General features: G+C 36.9%; 1 protein-coding gene and 1 long non-coding RNA gene across 7 annotated transcripts in view; both read left to right on the top strand.

The window, feature by feature from the left end:
- Positions 1–18043, top strand: part of FER (FER tyrosine kinase) — a 153020-nt gene extending 134977 nt beyond the window's left edge. For 5 of the 6 annotated variants that reach the window (XM_068177444.1, XM_068177448.1, XM_068177445.1 and 2 more), the window contains 3 exons: positions 10936–11090; positions 14117–14239; positions 17878–18043. In XM_068177444.1, the coding sequence (XP_068033545.1) occupies positions 10936–11090; positions 14117–14239; positions 17878–18020 (421 nt within the window). In that variant the 3' untranslated portion in view covers positions 18021–18043. Of the gene's footprint in view, positions 1–10935; positions 11091–14116; positions 14240–17877 lie in introns of those variants that run through there. The other variant, XR_010994640.1, reaches the window with a different exon arrangement.
- LOC137464787 (uncharacterized) lies at positions 4388–5006 on the top strand. The gene is made up of 2 exons (XR_010994424.1): positions 4388–4655; positions 4694–5006. It is a non-coding gene; the product is annotated as an uncharacterized lncRNA (long non-coding RNA).
- Positions 18044–20434: the final 2391 nt, after the last annotated feature.

The following is a 20434-nucleotide window of genomic DNA, read 5'->3' as shown; positions in this document are numbered from 1 at the left end:
ATAGTAATTTATACAGAGCTTGGTAATCTCTTAGATTTGACAGTGGGCCAGTATTTTTCTCTGATGGTTTTAACCTATTCTTTAAAACTGCAAAGTTCACCTCTACTGTTGTTCCAAGCCCCTTGCAGATGTCTGAACCTGTAGGTGGGCTCTGAAGTGCCACTGATGTGCTGCTCACACCAGCCTGGGTTAGGAGACAGGACAAATTGGTACTCTCTAGAGAAGCCTGTAGTTGAGCAAGCCAAAATTTGTGTGATAGGTTTGCTACACACAGTGTGGGGCCACATTTGACATGTGAAACTACCTCTAACCACAAATAAATGCTGTAGCTGCATATGATGGAAATGTGAGGAGGCTCGGCAGCACCTGTGTCATTCTGACTTCATGGGAATCTACCTGTACCCGGCTGGCAACACCTGGGGCCCTTTTCTGTACAGAAATTAGTAGTTTGTGTCAATTGCATTTGGAATTTTGTTGTTTCCCCAACTATGTGATCGGTTGAAACAGTCACCTTTTCATATATGATAAAATGAATAAATGCACTAATCCAGGAAATTAATAATTCTTTGGGTTTCTCCCTCTTTGGCCATTACCTTTTTGTTGTGTATTATATGCCTGATAGTATAAAAATAGATTCCAGGGCATCTGACAATTCTAATGTTTACTTTATGTCAGTAAAAAGTTGGATTCATTTACTTAATGAGACACTGGTCTGTACACCTGTCAAACTTTTTTTGGTTTATTAAGTAACTTCATTAATAAAATAAATTTTTTAAATTTTCCTAGACAGATTTCTCACAATCTAGTAGATAATAAACTTTTATTTTTCTGATGCTCAATTTAATTCCATTACTTGTATTTAATTGGAATCTGTATCTTGTTAGGTTCTCTTTTCTTTCTACATGATTGCCTAGTAGTATTTATTTTTTACTGAATGTTCGTATTTAGGCATAATTTTTCAAAATATAATAGTGCCTGTTTTACAGGCTATGTCTAATGCTTATTCTAACAGATATATTTCCTCTGTCTCCCTCTCTCCCCCTTCTTTCTCCTTCCTTTCCTTCTTTCTTTTTATTTATTTGCCGTTACTGTTACTTGCAGCTATTCTTACTTTGATATTATCTGGAAATGTAATTAAATTCCAGTTTGATTTTTCCCTCAGATCATTAACAAAGCTGTTAAATGAAAACGGGCAACTCCAGTTTGTTGCCCTATATTATATCACCGTCTAAGAAATTTCTTACCCATGATTCTTTAAGCCGGAAGATTTTAAATGTTTAGCAGACGACTAGTTAGACTTCAGTTATTTTATAACCTTAGCCCGCAACAAATGCTAAAATGAATGTAACATTAAATGGCAAAGAGGATCCTGTCTTCATAAAGTATAATGGCAGAATAGTTTATTGTGCGGAAATATTTCAGAATAATAGCCAGGTGTAGTAAACCCATAGCTCTGCAATAGTTTTCTAATCATTTTCTCTTCCTGTCTTTAGATTAAGCACAGGAAAATGTTTTCTGCACCTCCTATAAATTTTGAATCCTGGTAGGACAAGAACATTCAGATCCATAGGGAGTCAACTCTATACAGGAGTGAACATAATTCCACAGAGAGCAACCAGAGGCAGAGGGGCTGTTTCTAAATACAGAACTCTGGATTTTGCAGGGAAAGGACATTCTTGTAACAAACAGATGACTTCATGAGATGGCATAAGATTTTAATAGAAGAAAAAGGATAGGGTTCAGTATGTGATGAACTTGGAGCCCCTGGACTTACTAACATCTCTTCCTTGACTCAGCCCAGCTGTGAAATTCTACCATGGTGAATATGCATGTGACATGTGAGTTCATCCAGTTCCCAAAAGCTGTGGAAGTCCTGTCCTATCTCCTGTTATCAATATGAGATATAATCGTGATCCTTAATCAGCACTGTCATCTCTTTTTTTCCTTCAACATATCCTACTTTGGATACCCCACCATAATTCCATGAAAATTCCATCACTTTCTTATTTTTCTTGTGATGAAAAAAGTGCAAAATATTTTCTTCCACATCTAAGTTTTATTTTTGAGTGAGAAAACTACTGTAGATTTTAAGTAATAGCGACAAAAACCAGGACAGAGGTTCAGTTTATTTACTGTCTTGTTAATTTACAAGAAGTGAATAAGAAATTTTATTGCTCTAAATTTCTGTATATAATTCTCTGCAATGTATTCATCACATGAAATTTCTTTCATATTTCTGTAAACTAACTGCAAATCTTACTTAGCTATCTAGGACAATTAGTAAATTGTTCCTCATCTTCATTTTCATTCATCATATTTTATTATAGTTACAGAACAGGCTATTTTTAAAATACTGAAATATTCAAGATGCCACTAAGTATTTGTTGGTATTCCTTGATTAAATATAGAGAGATATTGTAAAGTACAAATCAGAATTTTTTTCTCTGACTGGAAAATTATGAATTAGTGGGTTATTGCTGTATATCTTTGTCAATGGTTTCCATTGCTAAGAAAGCTTAGTTAGCATATGCTACCTGTGCCATCCATTTAAATTCTTTTCTCCATAAATAAGAAACATCCCCAGATGAATAATTGCCTTAAAATGTGGCTGACTTTTCTCCCTTTCCTATTGGCTTTCTTTGAGACTGTCTCTAAAAAATGCAGGAGAGTTTTTTTTCACTTTTTTAGCCACTTAGTTTAGGGCTGCAGCACAATCCTCTTGTCTAGCCCAGCTAGATTCTGCTGCTTCTCTGCTCTGTCTTTTCCTTGTGATTTCTAATTAGACCTAATGTATTTGGTTTCTCTCTTATTCCTTGTGTATTATTTTCATGAATATGTAGTGTCGTGTACCTTAATTATGCTGTGTGCTTCAATTCTTTGTAGCCTGATTATTACTTTTACCTTTTTTACCTTCATTAATAAAGTGTTTCAGGATCTAGTTCCTATAAAATACTTTATCGACTGGAAAATCATGAAGATTAGTCCATGCTTATCTGTTACTTTTAAAATCTTAATCCCTGCCTATCTGCTGTAGGAGCAAAAGTAAATTTAAGTGATGGAAGTGCATGTAGATATAACTTAAACTACACCTACTTTTGCATACCCCGTAATTGGTTCTGGCTATTGAAAAAGAAGTAGAGTTGCTACCTGTCCCAGATGAACTTTGATATTGATATTCACCTCTGGCAAAGTACTTAAATCTAGCCTGAGAAGACTTTGAAATATTACCTTTTTCATTAGGATTTGAAAAACCCTGCAAATACTGTGTTATTATGCTATTTTATTTCATTCTAGTGAAAAAGGTGAGAAAAAAGTGACTCATATTATAATAATTCCTTTGAATTTCCTGATTTCTTGTGCAATTGCAGTGTTTTTCAATTCCGTATGCTCTGCTTTGCATTATTAGTCATTTGAACTTAATACATTGTGATATTAACACTAGAAAATGGCTTTGTTTAATAGAATGAAAAGTTTATTTTCTAAAAACCTTAATAATCAGAAAATCAGTGATAGAATCTACTCTGCTTTAGACACTTTCTTTAAATCCAGCATGCAGCCTTTTCTATCACTGATATATAATGGACAAGGGAATATGACCTTTGACCATATCTGGTCTGCCTCTTCAGATGATTCTAGTTTTGTAAACAAGTTAAACCAGTATTTAATGCTTCTGTACAGAGAAATAAATTACATTTGACATTATACTATATAATAAGATACAATAACATAATTACTATAGGATTAATAGAAAAAGGAAGACATTAATTGAAAACTAAATTCAGAATTAATAACTAAATTGAGTGATCCTCCTGGTCTATAGGGCAAGCACACTCATTGTAACAAGACTTATGTTATCAGACATGATAAAATAAAGCCATGATGCACTTATTATCAAAATTTTGTTCTCTACTGTTGTATCTCATTTTAATTGCCTCTGTGAATGATAAAGTGGAAATTTTTGCTTGAAAATTGTATTTTTTATCCTCTGAATAATACAATCTACATGTATAACTGGTTATGGAAATGGATGACATTGTGATTGTAATTTAAGTCCACTGTAATTTTATCAAGCACAAAATGTAAACTTGTGTTCTGGTACATCTTGGATAATGCATTTTTGGACACTTAGCTTCCCCTGTAATTCAGTTAATACCAAAGAGACTTTTCAGGACTATTACAAATCTTACATATTTCTTAAATATACCCATATTTGTGCTATGAGAACATATATGTTTCTCTCAAAATCCAAGAGCTTAGGAATGGTTGCATGGAACCCAGCAGAGGTGTTATTCCTCTGTCTGTCCTGTCATTAAGGATTTCTAGAAGGTATATTTCATTTTCTTGTTGCTCTAATATTGTACGATCTCTAGGAAGTTGCCCACTCTGAGGACTGTCCAGACCCTTAGTTATTTACTAAAATGGGCACACAAAAGAAATTGGATTGCAAACCTTTGTTTCAAGATATGGCATGAGAGGAAGAAAAAAAAAAGAATTAGACATTTTGTTCAGCTTATTACATGTAATCAGCAGTGCACAGGAAAAATTGGTTATAAAAGTCTACAGTGATATCAGTGCATAGAGGGCTGTTATAGATCAAAATTACTGTGATGCCATTTTCAACAAAATAACTATTCAGAAGAATACAGGCAATAACTGTATTTTTAAGTGTATTTAATAACTGTATTTTTTTAAGTTCTAAAACAGTTGAGAAACAATGCAGATACAAACCATTTAGATGCTGCTGATAGGAATGTTTCTGTTCCAGGAGCAGGCATTGTGAAGACAACCTCAGAAACAGGAAAAAGGAAGGAGGAATAGATGATGCAGCAATTTATTACTTCATTGCCATCTTCATAGTCTACTGCTTTGATTCTCCTCAGAAAGTGCTCATTATCTACTATTACCTTCTTTATCTTTCTTAAAATTGCTGGTACAGACAACTTGCCCTGCTAGGAAAATGGGTGGCACACAGTAGCCTACCAAAATAAAACTCAAAGATAAAAGTTTCCTAATGTGTCAGTACATCTGTACAGTCCCTTGAGTCATATCTGGGTAGCAAACAGAAAATAAGTTGACAGTTGTGTTCAGCTACTGAATACAAATTTTTGGGATTTGTTTTGTTACTTTTCCTCTTTTGAGTTCTTTTTGCAAAAAGTGCAAGTCCTTCACTTAAGTGCAAAGTGCTTTATAAAGAGTAATTGAAGGTCACCAATGCTGTGACATGGGTAAAGTTGCTTATTTTTATGGTTGAGAGGAAATGAGCAACATCCAAAACTGTGGATGGCAAGCAGAGCATGTGACATTATTGAGAAATCACTACTCTATCCAACTTGGACTTTCTCTGGTTTGCCAGCACCATCTGTGGCGATGGACTTGCATTATATATGAGAAACTGAGAGAAGTTATTAGCATTGTAGTTAATATGGCTCCAATATTTTCATAATAGCTAAAATAATGTAAAGAAATAATTAAATCAAAGTTAAAAGGGGGAAGAAAATGCAGAATGCATGAAAGGGTGTTCTTCTAACCTTCTAATATTTTCCCAGTCTGTTACTAGGCATATGTTATTTGCTGTACTGTCCACATACAGCAGAATTAGTGTATGTATATCAAGAAGGTTCTGAAATAGATTTAGGCACTGCTGTGTTTTGATTTAGACACTACTGGAAATTACATCAGGTGTTATGAATGTGAGGTAGTATCTTACAGTTCACAAAAAAAAACCCAGCAATTTATCTTGTAGTTTCACTTCCTACCCCTTTTTTTTGTATTTAGGTAATAGACTATTTTCATTGAATTTAATGTGCAGAGGAGATAAACTGACCCTGTCCACTAATTAATTACTTGCTTTTATCACCTTAGAGTATTTTAACTACATGATCCAGGGACTGAATATAAAATGGCTAGTTAGTTCAGTGAGGCAGTTTGTGCTGCTGGTTTAGTAATGAGGAGTTTGCTCTCTAGTTTTGATTTGCTTTAACTCATAGAATTGCATTGCAATGCTAGGTGGTACTTGCTCTGCAGATCCTGTGGGTTGTGGGGGGAAGGGGGGAGGGAGTGTAAGAATGTCCTTAGAGAAAGCTTTAGTAGGTTTATGTCTGTACTGACAGACATAAATCCAGGTGGTAACAACACCCAACACAGAGAAATTGCCTCTACTTCCTCCTTGAACTGGCTCTTGAATTTTTAGCAAAAGTTCTATGACCTCTCCCTTAGAGTTTTAGCAGATTCGACCCATATTTGAGATCCCTAGGAGATGTCCTTTTTATACTTAGAGGGACTGCAGAGCAGTGCTTAAAAAGGAAATTTCCAAATTACATACTAGTTTTTACTTGTTAATAGCTGGGGGAGGGGGGAAGAAGCTTTGTTTCTAGCAGTACTAGGAACTTACATAATATTGGTATTAAATAGTGAGAGTCAACTTCTCTTTTACTAAGGAACTTACGCTGTAGCAGCTCAGTGTAATGTGTGCCAAATTTGTAGAGTTTTTACAATATAAATAGAGAATATTTTCTTACTTTCTGTGTTAAAGACAGATACTGATTTTATAGAGTTACTGCTTTAAGTAGAAAATACTTTATAAGAAAAAAAAATTCCCAGAGACACCTAATTTCATGCAATTATCTCTGTATTTCTTCAGGATGTTGGCTTTAGGGAACATTAGGGAGAAGGAAGAGAAAGCAAATAGAACAAACTGGTTTTTCAGGGTAAAGAAGACAAATAGACTGTAGTTGATTTTGGTCGAGTTTTTAGTTTGAGGGGCTGGTGTGCAGGGGTTTGGTTGTCGTTGTATTTTGGGAGTTTGTTGTTTATTTGTTTGATTTGGTTTTTTAATGTCCATGTAGAAAGAGTCATGATTTACTATATAATACTTAACACTGATGTAATCTTTATTGTTGACTTCTCTTAGTTAATTTTGGTCATCAGACCTCTGTATTTATATTTACATGTTTCCCTAACTCATGTTGTTTATCTTACATATGGAGTGAAACTCCACTGTGGATTTCTTATGAAAGGTTAAGAAGTAAAAGGTCTTTATAAACTCTTTAACATTATTATACTAGAACTCCTATCTGTAGAAAACAGAAAATAATTATAATTATGGATACTGGAAGAAAATGTCATAATTTATTCTTTCAGAGTAATGGGAGTAATAGTTGCTGATGCCTTTTTCTGTAATAAATTGTGTTGACCGAAAGCATCTTCTTTGTTTTTCTCTTACGTCTAGACTGAAAAATAAGAACATCCTTTTAAAGGAAGCTGTCAGACATAATGAAGAAGAGTGAAGAATTTATTTGAAAAATACTGAAAAATCTTAACCAAACCCTCAGAATAATAGTAAAAAAACCCAAAAGCTGAAGTACCCATAGCTTTCAGTGTAACTGTTTAAAAAATGCTTTTAAGCATGCAAGTACATATAAAAATTATCTGTAAAATTAAGCAAAAGATTACTAAGGATATGAAGCAGATGTGAAATGACAGTAGAAATACTAACAAGATAATCAAACATTGTGACATTTGTATGCCTAAGGTATGAAATTATCACATCTAAAGTATTTTCTAAATAAGTGAGAGAAAAAGCATATCATACACAGGACAATAGAAGAAGGCAAATTTGCTTGTGTCAGAAGTAAATATATGAAGTGCTCACAAGACTTTATTAAGAGAAATGATGTATTGAAAGTAATACAGAGTATTATAGCATAAAAAATGAGAGAGGTTTAGCTAAAAGCATATAAAGGTGTTAATACTGTGAGACTCAAAACGTGCAAACATTAAATTTGTTATTTGTGGTGTTAATTTACATATATCCTGAACAGAGTGTCACAGTCTTTATGAACTTCCACAAATACCAGCTGATTTTCATGGAAGCGTTTTAGTCAATTTTCAGTAGGGATGAAAACTTTTTTCTAGGTGATTCTGAATGAAAAAGAAAATTCATATATTCTATGTACAAAGCTGACAAAAATTATGCTAACTGAGTGTAGTCTTGTGGCGTTCGGCTTTTCTTTGCCTCAGTCCCAGGCAGCTTGGGGTGTCCGGCTTGCACACTGCTCTTGGCTGGACCAGGGCCGCCGCATGTGTTCAGAGCTCTAGGGCTGAGCCTCTGCGTGGGTCTGCCACGCCGTAGCCAGACACTGAGACGAGACAAAGGGTGAGAGAATGGTGCACTCTGCCCACGTGGCTGAGAACTCTTTATTCCCGCATGGCTGCAGTGGTGGACAATGCAGCTGTCCTCAAGCCCGCATGGGCAAAATGGCGCTGGGGCACAGGGAACAGGGGATTAAGTAGGGGGCAGGCCAACAGGGGCAGAAGCCCCCCTCGCCCAATGGGGACAGAACAGGGGAGTGATGCGGAACACGGCAACCGATGGGAACATAACGGGTGTGTACAGGGTTCTGGGACAAATGGGATTACAGAGATGGGGTGACTGATACAGAACTCTCTGAAGGGAAGAAGGGAGTGGTTACAAGATTGACATGACCGAGCTCCTGTGATACAGCTTGGAGCAAACCATTATGAGGGGGAAATAGGGGTACATAGAACCGGTCTAACTAATATTTATTAAATTCCCTAACTGAATCAACTCAGGATGCAACAGTCTTTGTTTATAATATGAATATTATTTACAATCCACTTTCCCTAATAATCAGACTTATGCATGAGGAATAAACCTAAGGCAGCTCAGTGTATAGGTTTTTCTTAACCTGACTCAATATGTTTAAATTCTATGTCATACTTCAGGTAGGGGGATGCCTGTGCTTTCAGTTAACTGTAAATTTTCTTTGAGATAGAACCTCATTACTTTTTCCATTCCTTATATGCATCAGTTGCAAAATATAGACTTTATTGAGTAACATTATAAAAACTAATTACTGAAGTATGATTGGAACCTAAGTCATAAATTCTTGAAGTTCCATGGTGATACTTTTTACACACTTGAGTATAAACAACAACAATTAGATTTTGTTTTGCAGCTCACTTGCTTTAACCAATGTAGCTGTATATAATGATACCACCACGTGCTAACATCAAACTATGTAACGCAGTGCCCACCGACTGTTTTATGCATTTGTGCACATCTTCAGCTGGTGCCTGTGAGTTCAGATTTGTTTTTTAGTGGTCCGTCTTGCCAAGCCACACAAATAACTTCCTTTGTATCACTCAAGCTCTAGAGCTATTAATGTTCTTAGTGGCAGAAAAGCTGCGTGAGTCAAATATGTTAAAATTCTTAAATCAAGTTATAATATTTAGGATCATACCTAGGCTCTGTCTACATATTGAATAACATAGCCCAATATCAATATGGATGAGCTGATTAAAGTGGATGTATGAGCTTCAGCATCCTTATATGTGGATCAAGACTTTTAGTTTGGGTTAAATGTAGTTCAGTCCTTTGTCATTACTGTGGGTAATGTTGGAAGCTGTTTATCACTGGTTCAGACCTTTCTGCATTAGCTGTAGAAACAAATTCCATAGAAAGAAAATTCTGTAGCTAGAGAAACAATCTTTGTGCACATCATGAGCAGAATTCTAAGTTAGTTTCTTCCAAGAGCAATGTAGTTTGCATGCACCAAATTTATTCTTCAAAAACCAATGAACGTGCATTAAGTGCTCAGGGGATTCACTTCAGAACTGTGTTACAGCTCCAATTCAAAATATCAAAGTTAATGTAGTTTTTCTGGAATGTTCATGTAAGCCGTTTGTGAGCATATTAGCTATTTAGCTAAGCAAAACCACAGTAAGTTTAGTTTAAAAATATTTTGCCCATGATGTTCATAATTGTTTAGAATTAATTGTCTTGCTTAACATATCTCTCCCTTTTTATTATTTACAATGGGAATAATAATATATATTTTATTATGTTGTATTTTAATAAACTGTGAAACACTGTAATTTAATATACACATAGTATGTTTATAATATATTATTAGCATGTAGAGAAGTACAGTGGGTCTTTTATCAGGTATTACTGCATGTCTCCTGATCTAAAAAAATAAACAAATTTGAGGTGAAGGGAGGGAGTTGACTTTCTGAGCTTCTCATTCATCACTGAGCCAAAATTCCTTTTCTGTGCTGAATAGCTTTTATCTTTTGATGAAACTCTTAATGGGCAGAGGGAAGATGGAGCTCTTTCACAGATTTCTCACTGAAACACACACTGAACACATTTCAGGATGCTTCTTCAAATTCTTTTTCGTTTTGCGTAGGATCCAATTCATTAATCTGGGGTTTATTTTTGTAGAGGAATAAACAGAGGGCAGTTGTGGTGGGTTAACTTTGCATGGCTGCCAGACACCCACACAGATGCTTTCTCACTACCCATCCTCAACAGGACAGGGAAGTAAAATAAGACAGAAAAACTTGGAGGTCAAGATGAAGGCAAGGAAATCACCTACCAATTATCATCATAGCAAAACAGTCTGAACTTAGGTAACATGAATTTAATGTATTGCAAATTAAAATAGAGTTGGATGGTGAGAAATAAAAGACAGAAACTGAAGTACCTTTTCCCCTTCCCTTCTTCTGAGGCACTCCTTCATTCTGAAATTCTTCACCTCCTCCCCCAAGAGGTGAGTGGGGAATGGAGGTTCTGGTCTGTCCATAATAGCTCCTGTTCTTCAGCCTCACACTCTTCCCCTGCTCCACTGTGACTCCTGTCTGTGTGTTGCAGGGGTTTAACTGCTCAGGCACTTGGAGCATCTCCAGCATTTCCTCCCCTCACTTCTTCATAGGATTATTTCTGACATTTTTCCCCCTTCCCTCACTTCTGTTTCCCCTCAACTGCTGTGAAGTAAGTGTATTTTACACTTTTGTAAATAAGCCTCTGAGAAGCATGACCATCTTGGCTGAGGGGCTCAGTCAGTTTAAATTACTTCCAAACACTTTCAGACTTGTAAAAATGTGGGTGATTATTTCTTTTTTCTAATTTAGAGACCTGGCTGCAAGGAACTGCTTGGTAGGTGAAAGCAATATCTTGAAAATAAGTGATTTTGGGATGTCCCGGCAAGAGGACGATGGGGTGTACTCATCATCAGGCCTAAAGCAGATTCCAATCAAGTGGACTGCTCCGGAAGCTCTGAACTATGGTAAGAATATAAATGGATTATCTTGCAGAAAAAAAAAATCTAAAGTACAGTGAAGACCACCAGAGCCACAATATTCAAGTGTATATACATAAAATTCTTTCCCCCCTGTTCAAATGAATGATGTTTAAAATAAATTTAATATTTCAGTCTGATTTATGTAAAAAATGCAGTTTTGCTGCCAAAAAACAATAGGGCAGCAACATCAGAATTGCTATGATGCAGCAATAGCAGAGTGCTTTGGTTCTGTTGCTGACTCATTCTTATAGACAGCCTAGTCAATCGTCTAAATTATGATAGTTAGCAAAATGAATGGCAAGTTCTGTATATTTATGGCCCCTCATTGAAAACAGTAGAAAATGTTAATGTACTAGAACATTGTGTTAGATAATTCATTACATTGGTGAAAATTACAGTCATTGTTTTATTTTGGGGGTTTTTTTAACTGCAGTTTTTCTTTACCTGCGTTTTTGTGTACCAGTAGATTGTTATATTGGGGATAAAAATTAATTCTTTATTACTGAGGGAAGTGGTCCACACTACATGGGTAATAGTTCCAGAATAGAAACAGAAGCTGCTGCTCTTAGCTTTTTTTGCTTATATGAAATTATAAAAATAAGTTCTTCTAGGTAAAGTAGGCTGTGAAGAAGCAGCACATTTAATAACGATAGCATGTTTTGAATGTACTTCTCTAAACCAGTTCTTTAGTTGAGTACACAAAATAAAATATTTTTGAATTCTTTATTTAAGTGTCTATAAATACTTCTGCTGTCTCTTAAATTTAGACCTTTTTTCAGAAATTGTGCACTGGAAATCATAAGTTTGTGAATTATGCTTGATAACAGAATGCTTCCTCTTAGCACTTTTGCAGCAGTTAATGACATAACACAGTAACACAGATCTTCTTTTTAAAAGGGTGACTAAATTCAGTTTAGTAATTCCTGTATTACCAATTACTCTAAGAGATGCTAGTGTTGCCAGCATTCACTGGTGAGTGTTTTGCTCGGTTGGGTGTTTGGTCCACTATAAATGGTGTTTTGGGTTTTTATTTTTGTTATTTTGGAAATGCATACAGTATTTTTGATGTATTATGAAAACCTGTCCTTTTAACAATATGTGGTCCAATTGGCTACATCTAGCAGGGAGCAGGTTCTTCTGACAACACCTTCACTTTGTACTGCTGAGTCTGGTTTTTGTTTTCTGCACAGTATGCCAGAAGAAGGGATTGTTGATTAACATCAACTTATTTTGTGTTTCCTAAAGCACATACGTATTCCAGCAGCTATAAAATGAAAAATATTAATCTTCTGTAATGTTTGGGAAATAAGCTCTCTCAAACATGTTAATGTGTTCAGCAGTCCATATTCAGCTTTCAAAATATCATGAAATGTTTCTCTGTGTTTTTGAAGGATATTTTTTTCCACTCCCTTGAAAGAAATTAGTAAAACTTACTGAATTATGTTTTATTGCTTTCAATTCTAATAATAAGGTTGTAAGAATTGCATTGAATTGTATAGGTAAGACTGGAAGTTTTTAAGATATCAAAATGAAATAAAACTAAAACTGCAGTATTTCAAAACTAGTTGGTGAACACTGACCAGGTTAGTCCTGAATATCAAGTTTCAAAGGTTGGAGGAAAATGAGGAATAGGGTCATTTGGCCATTACATGAATGCTAATGTGCTTAAGAAGCTACAAAAAAGTTCATTTTTTTAGTCTCTGCTGAAGTCACTGTATATGACAAATTAAAAGTGGTCATTAAAGTATGTTATTTTAAGAAAAAACACATGTTGTGAAGGCTAGAAACCAGTCTAGGGAAAATGTAGTGGTTCTGACACAAATTGTATCAGAAGTCAGAAGCAAAATTCAGATGCCACTGGAGTTTTTAAGAAATGGAAACTTTGGTTCCGTGAGTGCTTTTCAGAGCCATTCTACACCATTATTGGGAAGGCAAACCGCATCACTCCAAACGTCTCCCCTTTCCTCCTACTTCCCCCACTGAGCCTGATGTCACGTGGTCTGGAATATCCCTTTGGTCTGTTTGGGGTCACCTGTCCTGGTTGTGTCACCTCCCAAGGACCCCCCAGCTTACTCACCAGCATGGCAGTGTGAAGAGCAGGGAAGGCCTTGGCTCTATGCAATCAAAACAATAACAAAAACATCTCTCAGTTATCAACCCTGGGTTCAGCACAAATCCAAAAGACAGCCCTGTACCTGCCACTGTGAGCAGAATTAATTCTACCCCACCAAAACCAGCACATGTTTAGGATAATTATGGGGTATTTTTACTTCCTGATCTTTGAAAATTAAAATACATTTAATATGTATGTTTTCTCCCTACAATATTTTGAGTCTTTTGTGATGTTAATAGTAACGTGAGGAGGACTTGGGTTTTTTATCTAAACAGAATTTTTTTCCCTCAGATAATGCAATAGCAGAAAATATAATTAATTGTACAGATGTATTGTATTTGCTGAATGCTTTCAGTGAAAAATGTTAAATTACTGGATGCCCAACTGTGGGGAGTTGATACACAGACAAGAAAACTAATCTTACTCCAAAGAGCATAGTGAATATCTATAATTGCCAGCTATGAGGCACACAAGCTAACATAGCACAGCTGGAAGTCATGTTTAGTCTAAGAGTAAACTGAGTTTTGTGACGTCAGAACAGTTGTCACTGCCATTAACTGTCACTATAATTTACATGTATTTTCCTTTTTTTCCTAGTCAGGAGTGGCTTAGCTTGGCATGTTTGATAATTAGAGATAAACAAATTATACATTCACAAGTGTTGTTTTTAAAGAATAAAGACATGTAAATACAAAGTAATAGTATGTAACAGAGAAGAGCAGTCATGAAAAATGTTGAAAGTGATGTTGAAAATGGATTTTTAAGGTAACATTTTCACTGATTCTGCTGCAAAAGGCTTTAGAGTCTTAATTTTCTGATGTGAATCCATCAGGACAATAGAAATATCTGCTCCAATTTCTCTGTATTTAAAGTTGAAAGTTTGCTTTCCTTTTCTTAGGGAGATACACATCTGAGAGTGATGTATGGAGCTTTGGAATCCTTTTGTGGGAGACCTTCAGTTTAGGAGTATGCCCATACACTGGAATGACCAACCAGCAAGCACGAGAGCAAGTTGAGAAAGGTAATTATTCATAGGGAGTGAAAGAAATGCTGCATAAAATTATAAGGATTCAGTGTAAAATAGCCAAGAAATAACATACAAGTTTGTAGCAACTTTAGCAAAAACAATATAATGTTTCCTAAATTGCTGAATCTAGCTCTCTGGGAGGAGTAGGGTGGTATATATAGGCCTTTTGAAAAAAGAGTACACTGACCAGTAACTTAAAGGTTGGAAGACTTACAGCATGCTGACTTTCATTGTTGCAGAACTAACAGGTGAGATGGAAAGGAGGGATTTACTGCTGTGCAAAGCAGAAGCTTAAACAGAATGGATTATTTAAGATTATGCTAATGCAGGTATAAATATTTTAAATTGCCAGAAAAAATCTCTATCATTCCATCTTCTTTATTAAATAATTACACAGAAAGATTTAGCAATTATGGTGGAGAATGGTGAGCTAGTTGAGCATTGCAAGCTGCATTTCTCTTTTACAAAATAATCAAAAGGCTTTTACTTAAAATAGCAAATAACTGAGCAGGATTTCAGTAGTGTGATGTATTTTCATTGTCTTCAGTGGCATGTCAGAACTGTTCCTTCCCTACATAGTACTACTGTATAATTTATAAATATGTTCTAAGCTAGTAAAACTTCCAAGTTATTTAAAACAAAACAAATGAGAAACAAAAAAACTCTGGTTTGCTTATTTACACATATAGTCAGTGTTTTTTATAGTTTTATAAGCACTGTAGGTGATAATAAAGTTTCTCCTTAAAGGCCAAATCAAATCCTAGAGCCCAAGCCGTTTTTGTTAGAACTTACATGCATTCATCCAATACCTAGAGCCAGATGTGTGCAGTACAAAATAACCAAAAATATTTCTCAGATTTACCTGTTTAAGAGATCAGCATCATGACACTATATTTTGGAAAGGGACACACTGAGACTTGTGCAATGTGTCTGGAGACACAGAGCTGCATTTAGCTGTGGAATCTAATGCACATCACTGTGCACTGCCTGTCATTTGCTCAGAGCTACATGTGATAAACAATTTGTGGAATCACAGACTCAAAGAATGACTGAGGCGGGCAGGGAGCTCTGAATGACATCTGGTCCACCCAGCTCAAGCAGTATCACATCCAGATGGCTTTTGCATATCTCTCTGAATGAAGATGCCACCACCTCTATGGGCAATCTGTGCCCAGTCACCCTGACAGGGGAAAAAGTGTTTCCTGATGCTCAGGAGGAATTTCCCATGTGTGTGCTCATCACCTCTGTGTCCTGTCACTTGGCATGGAAAGAACCTGGACCCACCTTCTTTGCACCCTCCCTGCAGGTGTTTATATACATGGCTGAGATCCCCTGAGCTTTCTCCTATCCAGGATGAGCTACTCCAGCTCACTCAGCATTTCCTGATAGGAGAGAGAGATGTTTCAGTGCTTCCATCACCTTGGTGATCCTTCATGAGACTCTCTCCATTGTGCCTGTGTCTGTCTTGTACTGGGGAGCCCAGCACTGGACCCAGCACTCCAGATGTAGTCTCAGACAGTAATGAACAGAGGGGACAGATGATCTCCCTCAACCGGCTGCAACACTCCTTCTGGTGCAGCCCACTGTGCCATTAGCATTCTTTGCTGGAACAGCTCATGCTGGTGTCCAGCAAGAGCCCCCAGGGCCTTTCCTGCCAAACTGCTTTCCAGCGGGGCATTCCCCACCCTCCTGTGCTGGTGCCTGGGGCTGTTCCCAGCTGCCGGACTTGGTTCTTCGTGCTGAACTGCTTGAGGTTCCTGTCAGCCCCTTTCTCCAGCCTGTCCGGGTCCCTCTGGACAGCACCACGACCCTGTGGTATATCAGCCCCCCTCAGAGCTCGCTGCCACCAGCCAGGGTGCACCACTGCTGTGTCACCATCGCTAAGGGTGCACCTGCCCCTCATCCACAGCCTTAATGAAGGTGTGACACAGGACTGGACCCTGGAGCTCCACTCAGACTTCATACCACTCATCACCTCCCTTCAGGGCTCATTGTTCAGCCTCAGTTTTCAATCCACCTCCCTGTCTGGTCATCTAGCCCATAAATTCAAAGGTGTCTTTGTGGGGATTTTACAGTGAAATCCCGTCATGTACCAGGCCACTCATCTCATTGAAGATGTTTCTCACATTGGTCAAGCATGACTTGCTCTTAGTAATTCCATGCTGACTTGCTGTATGCTTACTCCTGATGACTTCCTTATACTGTCTGGAAATTGTTTCCAGCATTAGGTGCTCCATCACCTTCTGGGATCAAGGTGATGCTGACCAGCCTGCAGTTCCTTGGGTGCTCTGACTTGAAGATAGGAGTGACACTTGCTTTACTCCTGTCTTCAGGTACTCCTCCCAGTAGTCAAAGTGATGTATGAATGGTGATTGGGAATGGTGTGGCAGTGACATCAGGCCATTCTCTCAGCACTCATGGGTTCATCAGAGCCCCTGGACTTAGAACTTCTAAGTGTAGTGTGATTAAATATTCTCTGACCAGGTCCTCTTCCACCAAGGGTACATCTTCCCTGTTCCAGCCTTTCTCACTGATCCCTGGAGCTTGGGATTCCTGAAGGCTGGTCTTGCTAGTAGAGGCTGAGATGAAGAAAGTGTTCAGTACCTTGGCCTTGTCCCTGTCCTGAGTTGCTGAGTTGCTCGGTGCCTCATTCAGTGGTGGGCACATTTTTTCAAGCCTTCCTTTTGTCCCCTGCATAGTTAGGGAAGCCCTGCTTGTTGTCTTTGACATGCCTGGCCAGGTTCAATTCCTTCTGGGCTTTGCCTTTCTTAACTTCATCATTAGAGGTTCAGAGGGTGTTTTGGTCTTCCTCCCGTTACCTGATTTTGTGTTTGATTTTGTCCAGAAGCTCCTTGTTCATACATACAATCCTCCTGGCATTTTCCCCAACATCCTACTCATTGGGTAATTGTCTTCACTGTTGTAAGTACACCTCTGTGGTCCAGGGTATTGATGATATGCCTGAAGAGCCACTTACCTGTGACTTTGGAATGATCAGCTGCTAATTTTCTTAGCTTGTCCATTCTCCTGCTCATTGTCAAGTCAGAGAACTCCTTGGCTGATGGCAGCAGAGAGGTGTGGAAGCCACTGCCTATCTAAGCAAACCAGAAGAGAGAGTTGAGATAAGATGGGAAGATACAAAAGTTAAGAAAACAGAGGGAGGAAAAATTAATTACTAAAGTGCAAATGGGGAAGAACTTCCTTAAGGAGAAACAAGGGAAGAAATGTGAGAATAAAAGTGGACACATCTTCAAAAGAGCAAATAAATTTACTCACATCTAAGTTTTTATTATCAATTTCCTCACTGCACTGAAGTAAGGAAATACAACTAAAAACCAGAGAGTAGCTACTTCCTAAGATACAGGAAAGAAATCTGTGTGAGTTGCTGCGATTAGGGATGAGCAGCAAACTGACAGTTCAGCATGCCCAACTTAAATGTCACTGCTACCTGAGCTTTAATTAGTTTCATAATTATCTCTCATTTATAGGATATGTATTGAAGATATTCCTTATATTGCCTTGAAGGTCTTTATAAATTAAATGGTCTTGAACTTTGCTCTTACCTTTTTAGATTTGTCAATATGCATCAGTTTTCAGTACTAAAAGTTTTCTCCACTTTTTCTGTGTACCAGGCTACCGAATGTCTGCACCACAAAAATGTCCAGAAGAAATATATAAAATAATGCAGAGATGCTGGGACTACAAGCCAGAAAACCGGCCAAAATTCAGTGAGATTCAGAAAGAGCTGTCTTCAATCAAAAAGAAAGTGACATAGTGATGAAGAAGTGCTAAACTCAATGTCTGGGACTTTATTTTCCAGTGAAGTAATTGTTTCCCTCAAACACTATGCATTTATATAGCATTATTTGCAAGATTCTTCTAGGATTACTTTGAAATTAACTGATGTACCATCTTGAATGGTGTCTACACCTGCATTAAAGATGTATACTGCGAAATGCTATAAATCCAGTCACAGTAGTACTGTAATTTAGGTTACATGTACATAAGAAAGCACATACTATAAGGGACTGTGGCTTCTACCTGTTTTACAGCAAATAACTGCTAGTGACATTTTTCAGAGGTTTTCTACTTCAAGCTGTGCTCTCACTCTGCTATCCCTGTCCTGTATGTCAGCATATGAATGTGGGGATTGTCATACATGTTGGCCTTAAAAACTGAAGACAGTTTTGACAAGTATTTCAACTAGAAGCTTTTTTTTTTTAATTCTTTCTGCATCTGATGTATTTAGGTGATACTTGGTTTTAAGCATGAAGCTCAGTTAGATTCTGGATGCAAACATGCTTACTAAATAGAAAAATCCAGAATTTTTTTGGTAGTTGAATTACTTGTGCATTTATTACCATACGATAGAAATACTTCTGACTTTATGTGTGATCTACTTAAATAATGCCTTTTTTATTCTTCAATGCCATCAGAATTCAGTAACATGTTTCTTTTATGGTGACCTATGTTTATTTTAGAAAAAAAGACCCATGTAAAGTATATTTCTTAGCACATGCTAAGAAATACTGCAAACAATCTGCCTTCCAAAGAATATGTGAAAGTAGTAGGCCAAGAAAAAGCAGTTTATTAATGATAGCAGCAGATAAAAAATATCATTGATTTTAGAGGTGCTAAAAAGTATGTTGCTAGATTTGCTTTTGGCCCTGATTTTTTCCCTTAAATTGGTAGAAATTCTCAGAATGCAGCTGGAGCATGCAAAAATTTATTCTGAACTAAAGAACATTTAATGCATAGTGTCCAAAGGAAAATACTACTTCTGTATGGCATGAGGAAGTTTTTCAAACAACCAAAAGGAAAGAAGTATGTTTAAAGCCTCTGACAGGGAACAGCAGAGTAGAAATACTAACCTTCTATTTTTCTTACATTATTGCAATCAAATATCAAAAGACTGGGGATAAACAAGGTTTAAATGCACCAAGAATATAAACCTTGTGTTTGTATATATATGCATATAAATATATATTAAAAAAAAGCCAGAAAGAATAAAAACTTAATAGATAGGGGAGGGAGGAAGTGCACCATTTGTTACTTTGACTCTGGGTCCTCTTTGCAGTTGGAATTGTTTCCTAGGGCTCTGAATAGAAATAGGAACAAGTTACTGTATCCCTGTCTGAGTTCCAGCATTAAGGTCCTTAAAATATTTCTAGGAATTTACTAGAATATTCAGATCAAGGGATACCAGTTGCTGCTAATGCAAGTAAGAAACAGGGATTGTAAGTAACACAGCATCTAGAATGTTAATTAGCCTTATATTTTAGTGTTACAGTGGGGTTGAGATGTAGTGAAGTCAGTGGCTACATTACATTTTTATTTCTGTTAGGGTGGCTTTTCTATTGTCCACATCATCTTTTGCTCTCTCTAAAGTATATTTACAGTAGTGCTGAGTGGTGGTTTAGGGCTATGTGTGACCAGAATATGTATAGTCTAGAAGAATTTGTCTGTTACATAGGAATTAGTGTCCAACTACAGCAGTGAATGGTTGTGTGCGATCACATCACCTGCGTTTGAGGTGGTAGTGTCAGTATCCAGCTGTAAGGAATGGTGAGTGCTTCTTGCTGTTTTGTTAAGTGATTTTCTTGGAGATAAGGAAGCATTTATATGCACATACCCATTAAAGTGTAGTGCTTGGAAAACTTGGTGGCATAAATTAAAACTTCGTTGTAAGTGTACTGGATATATTTACTTAGTTCTGTACTTCAAGTAGCCCAGAGATATTTTTAAAGAGCAATAGGAAATGTTCTTGTTAGCTTGTATGCTTCTAAGTAGTACACAGAGTCTGTGCCTTAATTTGCTAGTATGCTAATGCAAGTGCAAGTGTACTAAGATCTAAGAAATGTTTCACAATCATTTGGGAAAATTGGAGATGCATCCAACTGCTTTTCCTTACATATGCATCCCAGAAGTCTGCAAGTAAGGATAACACTGTCAGCATTCATAGCTTTTCTGGAGAGTTAATATTCTTTTGTTAGAGAGATGGACTGTTTCTTTGCCATTTGTCCTCTTGACAGCAAGAAATACTGTTTTATTCAGATAAAATATAATACTGTTGTATTTGTCGTAATTTAACCAGTCACCATCCTGACTCTCACAGGATAAAAACAGTACTAATATTTTAACCTCCATACATATACATCACACTTCTGTTTAAATTTGAAGGCTTTTTAA

The sequence above is a fragment of the Anomalospiza imberbis genome, chromosome Z (assembly GCF_031753505.1).
Source record: "Anomalospiza imberbis isolate Cuckoo-Finch-1a 21T00152 chromosome Z, ASM3175350v1, whole genome shotgun sequence".
In the NCBI taxonomy this organism is placed as follows: Eukaryota; Metazoa; Chordata; class Aves; order Passeriformes; family Viduidae; genus Anomalospiza; species Anomalospiza imberbis.
This window is presented reverse-complemented; position numbering and strand designations above follow the sequence as displayed.